Source organism: Nerophis ophidion, unplaced genomic scaffold (genome assembly GCF_033978795.1).
Source record: "Nerophis ophidion isolate RoL-2023_Sa unplaced genomic scaffold, RoL_Noph_v1.0 HiC_scaffold_33, whole genome shotgun sequence".
NCBI lineage: Eukaryota > Metazoa > Chordata > Actinopteri > Syngnathiformes > Syngnathidae > Nerophis > Nerophis ophidion.
Genome location: NW_026906955.1, coordinates 1290785 through 1304699, shown reverse-complemented (window position 1 = coordinate 1304699; position 13915 = coordinate 1290785). Strand labels below are relative to the sequence as shown.

At 42.1% G+C, this 13915-nt stretch overlaps 1 protein-coding gene across 1 annotated transcript; it reads right to left on the bottom strand.

Annotated features, from left to right (window-relative positions):
• Positions 1-3539: 3539 nt before the first annotated feature.
• On the bottom strand, positions 3540-12895 carry LOC133546588 (zinc finger protein 239-like). Its single transcript, XM_061892371.1, has 3 exons — positions 12484-12895; positions 10922-11188; positions 3540-5435 (listed from the first exon to the last, which is right to left on the bottom strand). Exons 1-3 carry the CDS (start codon positions 12584-12586, stop codon positions 4012-4014), a joined length of 1794 nt encoding a protein of 597 aa, XP_061748355.1. The 5' UTR covers positions 12587-12895; the 3' UTR covers positions 3540-4011.
• Positions 12896-13915: the final 1020 nt, after the last annotated feature.

The window sequence follows — 13915 nt, the reverse complement described above, 5'->3', positions numbered from 1 at the left end:
TCACTTTCAACTCATACATGTTTGTTTACTTTGGACTGTAAGTGTGTTGGATGCACCCTCACGTCACACTGAGCCCCGCTTTACTACTCTCACTTTCAACTCATACATGTTTGTTTACTTTGGACTGTAAGTGTGTTGGATGCACCCTCACGTCACACTGAGCCCAGCTTTACTACTCTCACTTTCAACTCATACATGTTTCGTTTACTTTGGACTGTAAGTGTGTTGGATGCACCCTCACGTCACACTGAGCCCCGCTTTACTACTCTCACTTTCAACTCATACATGTTTGTTTACTTTGGACTGTAAGTGTGTTGGATGCACCCTCACGTCACACTGAGCCCAGCTTTACTACTCTCACTTTCAACTCATACATGTTTGTTTACTTTGGACTGTAAGTGTGTTGGATGCACCCTCACGTCACACTGAGCCCCGCTTTACTACTCTCACTTTCAACTCATACATGTTTGTTTACTTTGGACTGTAAGTGTGTTGGATGCACCCTCACGTCACACTGAGCCCCGCTTTACTACTCTCACTTTCAACTCATACATGTTTGTTTACTTTGGACTGTAAGTGTGTTGGATGCACCCTCACGTCACACTGAGCCCAGCTTTACTACTCTCACTTTCAACTCATACATGTTTGTTTACTTTGGACTGTAAGTGTGTTGGATGCACCCTCACGTCACACTGAGCCCAGCTTTACTACTCTCACTTTCAACTCATACATGTTTGTTTACTTTGGACTGTAAGTGTGTTGGATGCACCCTCACGTCACACTGAGCCCCGCTTTACTACTCTCCCTTTCAACTCATACATGTTTGTTTACTTTGGACTGTAAGTGTGTTGGATGCACCCTCACGTCACACTGAGCCCCGCTTTACTACTCTCACTTTCAACTCATACATGTTTGTTTACTTTGGACTGTAAGTGTGTTGGATGCACCCTCACGTCACACTGAGCCCAGCTTTACTACTCTCACTTTCAACTCATACATGTTTGTTTACTTTGGACTGTAAGTGTGTTGGATGCACCCTCACGTCACACTGAGCCCAGCTTTACTACTCTCACTTTCAACTCATACATGTTTGTTTACTTTGGACTGTAAGTGTGTTGGATGCACCCTCACGTCACACTGAGCCCAGCTTTACTACTCTCACTTTCAACTCATACATGTTTGTTTACTTTGGACTGTAAGTGTGTTGGATGCACCCTCACGTCACACTGAGCCCAGCTTTACTACTCTCACTTTCAACTCATACATGTTTGTTTACTTTGGACTGTAAGTGTGTTGGATGCACCCTCACGTCACACTGAGCCCCGCTTTACTACTCTCACTTTCAACTCATACATGTTTGTTTACTTTGGACTGTAAGTGTGTTGGATGCACCCTCACGTCACACTGAGCCCAGCTTTACTACTCTCACTTTCAACTCATACATGTTTGTTTACTTTGGACTGTAAGTGTGTTGGATGCACCCTCACGTCACACTGAGCCCAGCTTTACTACTCTCACTTTCAACTCATACATGTTTGTTTACTTTGGACTGTAAGTGTGTTGGATGCACCCTCACGTCACACTGAGCCCCGCTTTACTACTCTCACTTTCAACTCATACATGTTTGTTTACTTTGGACTGTAAGTGTGTTGGATGCACCCTCACGTCACACTGAGCCCCGCTTTACTACTCTCACTTTCAACTCATACATGTTTGTTTACTTTGGACTGTAAGTGTGTTGGATGCACCCTCACGTCACACTGAGCCCCGCTTTACTACTCTCACTTTCAACTCATACATGTTTGTTTACTTTGGACTGTAAGTGTGTTGGATGCACCCTCACGTCACACTGAGCCCCGCTTTACTACTCTCACTTTCAACTCATACATGTTTGTTTACTTTGGACCGGCTTTGAGATTGATTGCAAGGTTTGCAGTATCACCAACAGTGACCCACGTGCCATCAAGGCACTTCAGTGCTAGCAGTGGCGTAAACGTCCAAAGAGTTGGAGAGGCTGAGAAAAAGAGCAGTGATTATTGTATCACACGCACCTTGCTCATTGCAGAAAGGTCCTGTCAAGCAGCTTGTCACATTTAACAATCTGATGTTGAGGTTATTTGCTCAGTTTACGGCCAGACTACACTGAGCATGCCGGATCTGGTCAGCTCTGAGAATGTAAGCCCGGTCAGGCCTGGTTAGTATTTGGATGGGAGAGTGAGCGGGAATACCATGTGCTTTACGCCTTTGGCAATGCACCCTTTTGCTTTTCTTACAACGCTTACAGGAACTTGCCATACTTGTCAATACAGCTACATATTGCTCGTCCAAACAAAACCTTGCTCTTCTGACAGAAAAACATGATACAACCTGCCTCTCATGTGATTCTACCATGTTGGCAAAATACAAACACACAATATATTGACATATATAACACATAAAACATGGAATTAGAAGTGAACAGTACCCATCCCTACCAGCAAGTGTTGTTGTACTGGAAACTAATTTACAAACACAACTTCATCACACACAATACTCCACTATGGAATTGTTCTTATATTAAAATGAGAAACAAATCCATCTTTGTACAGCAATGGTTTGAAAAAGGCATTTGGTCGCTGATGCACTTATTGACTGATAAAATATTTTATTATTAGAAGATTTCATTAAGTACGACCTGCAAACAGACACAATATTTTAAGCAATTATAAAGGCTTTTGTTCAAAATATTGTGATTCCTGTAAATCTTTTTTTTTTACTTCTTTACTATTTCTTCTTTACTGTATTTTCTCTGGAACAAAAAAAATAGAAAATACCCATAATTTGAAAGTTTCCATTCTTCCAAACGCCAAAGGGTTAATTTAAGAAAAAAAGCCCCGGATTGATAACTTTAAATAATTTTTAAGATGTTGTTTTGCAATTGAAGACAACACTTGTTCGTTCTGCGATAGGGAAACAAAATAAACACTATATTTTATGAATGAAATGAATGAATGAAATCCCTGTGAGACGATGTACAATATCGGCTTTTCCCTGACATTCCAAACTTTGATTGATATTAATATTGTTTTGGGGATGTTGAAAAAGAAAAAAAAAAATGTCTAAAACACAATAAGGGATCTTTCTGTGTGGAGTTTGCATGTTCTCCCCGTGAATGCGTGGGTTCCCTCCGGGTACTCCGGCTTCCGCCCACCGCCAAAGACATGCACCTGGGGATAGGCCCCTCCCACCTCCAAAGACATGCACCTGGGGATAGGCCCCTCCCACCTCCAAAGACATGCACCTGGGGATAGGTTGATTGGCAACACTAAATGGTCCCTAGTGTGTGAATGTGAGTGTGAATGTTGTCTGTCTATCTGTGTTGGCCCTGTGATGAGGTGGCGACTTATCCAGGTTGTACACTGCCTTCCGCCTGATTGTAGCTGAGATAGGCACCAGCGCCCCCCGTGACCCCAAAGCGAAAAGTGGTAGAAAATGGATGGATGGATGTTTTTAATTCACAAATGTATGTTTGAAAAACAAAACCATCCTTCCACAAACAATTCAGACATTTTCTCTCACTTTTTATTGCATAAAGGTCTGGGGACATACATTTAAAATAATCACAACACAATTATCATAATACAAAAGAGAGTAATAAAGATAATAATAAAATGGATTACAGATTCCCAACAAATGATTCATAAAATCACACATTTTAAAATTGTATAAAAGACAACTGTTTAAATGATGTATAAAGTAAATAATAATATGCTTCCTGAAGTGGTCCAGAAGATGTTTCAGATGTGAACCAGTACATATGTATATCATATAAAGGTGATAATCTATGGGATTATTAACAATTACAAGTACAAATAAGTAATAATTTTATATTTCAAACTATGTAATCTATAAATGTAAAGATCATATTAAACAGATTGTTAGACAAACAACAATGTCACACATGTTATATGTGCTGATGTTGTAAGAAAGTCAAAATGAAAGTCTGGACAGTTTATTTCAAATCCTGCAGTTTCATTTGCTGCTGCTGTTCTCACCAGCACACTTGTGTTTCTTACACTGGTACTTAGAAGACAATCTTTCACCACACACACTGCAACTCAACACTTTCTCTCCTGGGTGTTTTCTCATGTGTGCTACAAGGTTTGGTCGTCGACAAAAGATTCTGTTGCAGATTGAACAGGAATGTGATTTTTTACCAGTGTGTGTTTTCATGTGTCTTTTCACATCTGTACTTCTTGTAAAACCTTTACCACAGATCGAACAGGAAAAAGCTTTTTCACCAGTGTGTGTTCTCATGTGTCTTTTCACATCCTGACTTTGTGCAAAACCTTTACCACAGGTTGAACAGAAAAAAGGCTTTTCACCAGTGTGTGTTCTCATGTGTCTTTTCAAATTGTTACTGTCTGCCAAACCTTTACCACAGGTTGAACAAACAAAAGGTCTTTCTCCAGTGTGTGTCCTCATGTGTTTTTTCAAATTGCGACTTTCTACAAAACCTTCACTACAGATTGTACAGGAAAAAGTTTTTTCACCAGTGTGTGTTCTCATGTGTACTTTCAAATTCTGACGTTGTGTAAAACCTTTACTACAGAGTGAACAAGAAAAAGGTTTTTCTCCAGTGTGTGATCTTATGTGTAATTTCAGAGAACTATGGTATTTAAAGGTTTTGTGACAGTGAGAACATGTGAAGTGAGTGTTGTCAGTGTGACATGTCTTATCATCTTTAGAGTCTTCATCATCAGTGTCAGGAGAGTGTGACGTTGTGTCCTCACTATCTGATAGTGGAGCTAAGAGCTTGTCTGCTTGTGATCCTCCACAGTGGTCTCCATCAGCTTCTGTTGTCATGTGTTGTGTTGAGCTGCTGCTTGGAGGCTCCCCCCCTCCCCTCTCCTCACTTTCACCTTTCACCTCATCATCTTCACTCTTCACAGGGACACCAATCACTGGGAACTCCTCCAACCATTTAGGCTGACTGATGCCCTCTTCCTCCTCTTCCTCTTTAATGTGCGGCGGCTCTTGGTCCTCCTCTTCCTCTTTAATGTGCGGCACCTCTTGGTCCTCCTCTTCCTCTTTAATGTGCGGCGCCTCTTGGTCCTCCTCTTCCTCTTTAAAGTAGGGGGTCAGTGGGTCCTCCTCTTCCTTTTTAATGTGAGCGGTCAGCAGGTTCTCTTGCTCCTTAAAGTGAGGGGTCAGTGGGTCCACCTCTTCATTTTTGATGTGTAAGATCAGTGGGTCCTCCGCTTGCCCTTTAATGTGAAGGGTCAGTTTAACATTATGGGTCTGTGGCGTCTCGCCTTCCTCTTTAATGTGGGGGGGATGTGGCTCCTCTCCTCCCTCTTTGCTGTGCTGGGAATGTGGTACCTCTTCTTTCTCGCGTATGTTGGGGGACTGTGGTTCCTTCTCCTGCTCATGGGGTAGAGGTTCTTCTTCAACGTCTGCGGGACAGGAGAAAACAAACATTCTTTAGAAAAGTCCAGCTTTGCTCAAATCAAACCAAATCAACTTTACTTATAAAGCACATTTAATATTTACCACAAAATGCTGTACAATAGGCAGGTTAAAAGATAACACAAGGGAAACTAGCAAACACACCACAACACAAACAAAGCACGATAGATAATAAATAAATAAATAAAACATAGAAACAGGTTCACAGCAGGTGCATAATGGGCTGCCATAGCAAAATGGAGATCACAGAATGTTAAAGGCCATGGAATAAAAGTGTGTTTTTAAGAGTGATTTAAAAACAGGAAGAGAGGAGGCCTGTCTAACACTCAAAGTTAAGTTGTTCCAGAGCTTGCGAGTAGCAGCGGCGAAAGCTCTGTCACCGCTTAGCTTCAGCCTTGTGTCAGGGACCGTCAACAGCAGCTGACGTTACTGGACCCCCCCCCCCCACCCCCCCCCCCCCCCCACCCCCCCCCATGATCTAAGGGATCAGGAGGGGGTGGGGGGGCGTGTTCAGCAAGGCCGAAGGAGGTCGGAGATGTATGTTGGAGCGATGTTGTTTAGACATTTGAAAACAAATAGTAGTTCTACTAATTGATTCGGTAGAGCCCAGGGAGCCAGTGAAGGGACGCTAGTATGGGGGTGATGTGCTCACGCCTGTGGGTCTGTGTTAGTAGACGAGCAGCAGAGTTCTGCACGAGCTGCAGGCAGGCGAGGGAGGCCTGGCTAATGCCTACATACAGGGCGTTGCAGTCGTCAAGACGAGTCGAGATAAATCCCTACGTACAGTAGTTATAAGTGCCGAGGGGAGGGAGAGCGACTTGGACTAAACAACATAAAATCACAGGGCCAACACTGATAAACAGACAACATTCACACTCACATTCACACACTAGGGCCAATTTAGTGTCGCCAATCAACCTATCCCCAGGTGCATTTCTTTGGAAGTAGGAGGAAGCCGGAGTACCCGGAGGGAACCCACACATTCACGGGGAGGACATGCAAACTCCACACAAAAAGATCCCGAGCCCGGGATTGAACCCTGACTACTCAGGGCCTTCATATTGTGAGGCAGACGCACTAACCCCTCTTCCATCCTCTAAACTCTGCTGGTACTATTCCAGAAGAGAGGCTACTATTGATAATGTTAAGGACGCTTGATCCAATAGTAGCAAGTACCTCCTTAAACACGCGAGGTGGGAGGGCATCTGCAGGAGAACCAGAGGGCTTCATATGACTAACCGTGTCCTTTAGAAAGGAAAAGGACACCGGCTCAAACTGATGGAAAACAGAAGAAAAGTGCAGAGGAATAGAAAGGTCCTAGGAAAGCTGAAATAAACTGGCTCTAGTTGATACAATTTAGTCAGTGAAAAAGTGGACAGAATTTTCACAGAATTCTGAAGAAGCATCAAAACCAACAGATTTGGGAGCGTCAATGACAATGCTAATGGTCTTGAACAGAACTCTGGGGTTGTTACAGTTAGAAGCTATAATCTCAGATAACATGCTCTCTTTAAAAATGGCAAAGGACACATGCAGCCTGTCTTTTTTCCATTGTTCTCTCTGCTCTCCTACATTCGCGCCTGGCCGCACGAGTGATGTCATTCAACCAGGGCTCAGGTGTGGGTTTGGCGCGGCGGAACTTGAAAGGAGGGATAGTATCCAGTGTTTGTAAACAAATAGAGTTGAACGCAGAAACCAACTCTTCAGTATTCAGACACACAGAGGCTGCAGAATTATCATCACAAAGATTCTAAAAAATGGAAGAGAAAACAGAGCAGGAGACCAAGAATTAAACATGCGAGAGCGTTGAGGCGGAGCGCACAATGTAACGGACACTGAGTGGGAATATCAAACAGGATCGGCATATGATCAGAGAACACAGCGTCGCAAACCATACGAGAGCACTAAATGGAGTTTATGCCTGCGTTCATGTGTGGAACCACACACAGACTGTACAAAGTTAAATGAGTCAGGAAGCTCCTGGAAAGCGACTCGTCTGGGCTTAGGTGTGAATATTAAAATCACCAGCAATAAGGACAAGATTATATTTAGGCAGGATTTCAGCCCAAATTTCAGAAAAGTCAGTTATAAAGTCTTTGGGGTACTTGGGTGGTCGATGGACGACGGCACACAGGACGACATCAGAAAGACCCAGTTCAAACTTGCTCAGTTCCAAGCTTGAAAAGGAGGATTGCAGGCGTATCAGACGGCATTTAAATTCATTTTTAAAAACCACTGCTAATCCTCCTCCTTTTCGACCAGACGACCGCGGAGAATAAACGTAGGAACACTCTGGAAGCAGAAGTTCATTAAGAGGGGCGGACTCACCGGCTCTCAGCCATGTTTCCGTCACACAGAATTGGTCAAGTCTGCGGGAAGTTCAATCGTTTTGTTTGTCAAAGATTTTGCGTTCACAAGACTGAACCTGGCAGGGGCCACCACGTCCAAGGCCGCAGCTATTCCAGGTGGGGCCCGACAGACAGCCCGCAGGTGGCGGGAATCCACCCCGCGCCTCCGGGGGCGGGGACAGCAGGAGCAACGGCGGCAAGTCTCATCCTCCAAACCAACGATATAGGAACAAGCCAGGAACCAATGGGATCCAGCGAGCATGGGTGCAGGAGGAGACCGGATACCGCACCATTCCTCCTTCGGGAAGCCATGGGAAGCCGGGCCAGGAGTGCCCTAAATTTCACCAGCTGGCCGCCACGTTTACCACGGCGCCGGAGACACTGCCGCTGGGGGAGAGGAACCAGGGGGCGGGAAAGGAAGGCAGGAATCCATGCAGGTGAAAAAGCTGACTGGGACGGTGAGAAGAGTCAGCTGTGATCTGACCCACACGCCTCCTGGTCCTGGAGGGATGGGAGCTTGCAGCCAATCACCTTCTCAGCAGCACATACGATGCGCTGCAGTCGATGCTTGTCCTGGACTGTGGCGCCGGGGAACCACACAGTGATGGAGGAGGTGAGGATGGACTCGATGATGGATGAATAAAACTGCACCAGCATCTTGGTCGGCACCTTAAGTTTCCTCAGCTGCCGCAGGAAGTACATCCTTTGCTGGGCCTTCTTCGTCATACACAAGCAGTGAGCTGACAGAGACGAAAATAGACGCAAACAACACAAAAACGAACAGAGCTGACAGCGAGACACAGCAGGCCAAAGCACATACTACCGCCATCTTTGAAATACCTAAAACTCATTATTATATCAACGATCAGAGACAGAAACTCTTCATTTAACATAATGTCCTTGTTTGATGCTTCAAAACAGCTCAATTAATACATAAAAAGGAAAAGTTAAATAACAGACGGACAGGGCTTTGCTGTTTGTAACACACACACACACACAGCAAAATGCGCTAACGTTAAAAGCTAATTAGCCTTCACCTCAAGCCAGGACTGCGAGCGAGCTGAGCTGCTGTTTGTTTCTAGAACGTCAAAGGGCTCATAGTGATGTTACTAGTACAAACCCTGTTTCCATATGAGTTGGGAAATTGTGTTGGATGTAAATATAAACGGAATACAACTATTTGCAAATCCTTTTCAACCCATATTCAATTGAATGCACTACAAAGACAAGATATTTGATGTTCAAAGTCATAAACTTTATTTTTTTTACAAATAATAATTAACTTAGAATATCATGGCTGCAACACGTGCCAAAGTAGTTGGGAAAGGGTATGTTCACCACTGTGTTACATCACCTTTTCTTTTAACAACACTCAATAAACATTTGGGAACTGAGGAAACTAATTTTTGAAGCTTTGAAAGTGGATAATTTTTTACCATTCTTGTTTTATGGAGAGCTTCAGTCGTTCAACAGTCCGGGGTCTCCACTGTCGTATTTTACGGTTCATAATGCGCCACACATTTTCCATGGGAGACAGGTCTGGACACTCTTTTTTTACGAAGCCACACTGTTGTAACACTTGTCTTGCTGAAATAAGCAGGAGCGTCCTTGATAACGTTGCTTGGATGACAACATATGGTGCTCCAAAACCTGTATGGACCTTTCAGCATTAATGGTGCCTTCACAGATGTGTAAGTTACCTATGCCTTGGGCACTAATGCACCCCCATACCATCACAGATGCTGCCTTTTGAACTTTGCGCCTACAACAATCCGAATGGTTATTTTCCTCTTTGCTCTGGAGGACACCACGTCCTCTGTTTCCAAATATAATTTGAAATGTAGTTACTGACAGTGGTTTTATGAAGTATTCCTGAGCCCATGTGGTGATATCCTTTACACACTGATGTCGCTTTTTGATGCAGTAACGCCTGAGGGGTCAAAAGTCCGTAATATCATCGCTTACGTGCAGTGATTTCTCCAGATTCTCTAAACGTTTTGATGATTTTACGGACCGTAGATGGCAAAATCCCTAAATTCCTTGCAGTAGGTCGTTGAGAAATGTTGTTCCAAAACTGTTCGACAATATGCATACAAATTGGTGACCCTCAGCCCATTGTTGTTTGTGAATTACTTAGCATTTCATGGAAGCTGCTTTTATACCCAACCATGGCACTGAACTGTTCCCAATTAGCCTGCACACCTGTGGGATGTTCCACATAAGTGTTTGATGAGCATTCCTCAACTTTATCAGTATTTATTGCCACCGTTCCCAACTTCTTTGCTTCTTTGTCACATGTTGCTGGCATCAAATTCTAAAGTTAATGATTTGCGAAAAAAAAAAAAAAAGGTTTATCAGTTTGAACATCAAATATGTTGTGTTTGTAGCATATTCAACTGAATATGGCTTGAAAATGATTTGCAAATCATTGTATTTCATTTATATTTACATCTAACACAATTTCCCAACTCATATGGAAACGGGGTTTGTAGTTGACTGGGAGGTGTTTACTATAATTTGGGGAGAGTCCGCTGGCTGATGCTTACCTGCTAAACACCTACCTGCTCATGACGACGGTGGAGCACTAACTCCTTGCACTGTGAATATGCACTGCTGATTGGCTGTTACTGCTCTGTCTGTAACCAATCAGATGGTTGTGTGGGTGGGACAATGCTGGGTGCTGTGTAGAGTACCGATGGAAACAGGCAGAACGAAGCGGCACAGCTTGTTAAGACTTTAGACTAATATGTTCGTGTGGAAACTCGTTCGTTACACCTCCGAACCGAACCGAAACCCCCATACCGAAACGGTTCAATACAAATACACGTATACACAAATACATCCCCAATCTTCACCACTAAACCTTTGAAATATGCTGACATATGTGCTGCTAAGGTAAATAAACAGTAGCCATATTGAATGTTTGCCTTCATTTGACCACGTGAGGTAAGGAGGACGGCCTCTAGGTCACATGGTTACACCCCAGCAATTACACTGTTGATGATTGATTTTTAAATGGTGGTGTTAAAAAGCAAGTTTATCTCCATCTTTAGTGATAAATGTGGCCCCCGGAAGAATATGTGTCACAAACATTGTATTAGATGATATGTGGATGTTGTGCTTACTTGGACTGTGATGAAGCTGTGAGGACTCAGGTGGTTTGTCTTCATGCTCTTCAGTCTTCACAGAGACAACAGTCAGTGGAAACTTGCTGACATCAGCCTCCTCCTGCCCTACAGGAAAATCTCCCCTCTCTTCCTCTTTAAAATAGGGGGGCTGTGGATACTCCTTGTCCCCTTTAAAATGTGAGGGCTGTGGATACTCTAAAGTGAAACTGTCCCCCTGCAGATGAGGGAGACATTCTTCTTGGTGTCCAATCAGCTGATGGATGTCTACAGGACACAAACAAATCACATTTTAACTCCTACTTGCTATGAAATAATGTGCTGTGGCTATTGAAAATGTTATTAATCAAGTGTTCCACTGGGAACGTTTTTGATTAATCGAGTAACTGGATAAAACATAGTGTTGCTTGGTTAAAAACTAATTTAAGCAACTATAAGACACTTCACTTAATAATGAACGGTCAATTAGTCTGAGATGGTATGAGATCAAGATGTCATCTTTAGATCAGGCTTAGTTTTTCCACAATCACTGCCACGTTAAAAAGTTAAAGTACCAATGATTGTCACACACACACTAGGTGTGGGGAGATTATTCTCTGCATTTGGCCCATTACCCTTGATCAACCCTTGGGAGGTGAAGTGAGCAGTGAGCAGCAGCGGTGGCAGCGCCCAGGAATCTGTTTTATGGGGATTTAACCCCCAATTCCATACCCAATTCCAACCCTTGATGCTGAGTCCCAAGCAGGAAAGTAATGGGTCGAATTTTTATAGTCTTTGGTATGACTCAGTTGGGGTTTGAAATCACAACCTACCCATCTCAGGGCAGACACTCTAACCACTAGAACACTGAGTAGGTGGATGTAGTAGGTGTTGTAGTAGGTTAATGGCTGCACCAATATGAAGGAACTAATAGCTTTGACACACATATGGGGCGGCATAGCTCGGTTGGTAGAGTGGCCGTGCCAGCAACTTGAGAGTTGCAGGTTCAATTCCCGCTTGTGCCATCCTAGTTACTGCTGTTGTGTCCTTGGGCAAGACACTTTACCCACCTGCTCCCAGTGCCACCCACACTGGTTTAAATGTAACTTAGATATTGGGTGTCACTATGTAAAGCGCTTTGAGTCACTTGAGAAAAGCGCTATATAAATATAATTCACATAATTCACAACATATATAACTTGTCAAACCTGCCAGCTAGCAGGCTAGGTTTACAGAGTCAGTCACCATGGTAACTGACTCTGACTTTGTCTTACCTTTCTTATTTTTGGAGGTAAAACTCTCGAGCTTTACATACTCAGGACTTTGCACTTAACCTGCTCTCTGGAATATTCCCCCGGTGACTGTGTGAGTTTTGTGTAAACTTGTTGATACACATTGTTACAAACATCAACCTCTCATAAATATTGTGTGTCTGACACTGTCTCCTTCTTATGAACAATGTAAAACAATTAGTGCATCATCCTCACATAACAATTCATCTTCCTACAGACAATCTATTTAAGAATAGTGTGAATAATGAAATATAAAGTTAGTAAAGATGTGAGAGTAAGAAGTAAACAAACCTGTTCTGTGTAACACAACTTGATGTTTTTCATGTTGTCGCTCCTTCTCCTCTTTTGTTGGACAAAGTTCCTCCTCGTACTCTGCTGTGGTTCTTTGGCACATTTTCACACAATCACAACACTTTACACTCACACTTGATCTCTACTTAGTGATGTGTTTTGATCACTTCCGCCTCTCTTTGTTAGCAGCTAACAAGCTAAGCTAACTAGCAGGCTAAGCTAGCTCGAGAAGCATCAAAGTGCGCTCAGACTAATATAACCGGATGCAAACAGTTATTAACGATGTTTACTCTATTTACTAGAGTGTAATAAAGGACATATATGTGTACATGGAGGCATAGATTAAGAACATTGAACTGTGACGACTGCAATAACGTCTTCACCGTCAGACGCCATCTTGCTTTGTCCTCGCCGTGTTTGGTTCGCGCGCAGTGTTGTCAGATCTCGCGAGAGAAACAAGTAACCAGCTCTTTTCCAAATCTCGCGAGAGGAATAAGTACAACCAGCTTTCCACCCCCGGTTTACTTCTTGTGAAAATAAAAGTAAACTTGTCCATTTCAAATCAACCAAAAAAAAAAAAAAAAAAAAAAACCTATTTCCATAAAAATATTTAAATATTTGAAAATGTTTTGAAACAACAGTAGCATCAGGAAAGAAAAACAAGAAACAAAATGGATATTACACTCATGGTATTCTTTTTGTCTTTGATGGTAATCGTTTTTATAATGTATTTTAGAATGTGGGAGGTTTTCATGTCCTTTTAAAATTTCCTTTGTCGTTATTTATATTATATCTATCTATATACCTATATATCGATATATATATATAGGTATATATATATATATATATATATATATATATATATATATATATATATATATATATATATATAATATATATATATATATATATATATATATATATATATATATATATATATATATATATATATATTAGGGCTGGGCAACAATTTAAAATTGTAATCAAAGTTAATCGCACTATTTCTCCGATTAATCGCGATTAACTGCATTGTATACGCAAAGCCCAATAATGAATTCAAAAGTAGTGTGTAGTGCACCTTTATTGGAATATTCTCTCACATGAACAAAAGCGCCAAAACATTTGTTGTGCAAACACAATTTAAATCAGTCCTTGTTAAACAGTAGCAGTTAAATAGCATATTTTATGAAAATCAACTCAAAAAATTTAAATACAAACATTTAAGCTTATTGCCACTGCCAGGGTATTAAAGTTATCCTGTTTGTTATGGAAAATAAATATAATCTACATACAAATCTCTGAGCCACAATCATAACATCTGAACAGGCAATTTCTGAGGTAACAGCAGAAACATTTTTTTTTATCAGGGTCTTATGTTTAAAAAACCTATATTATAGGTAGTGGGCTGTTTTAGGGAATGTTTGATAAAATT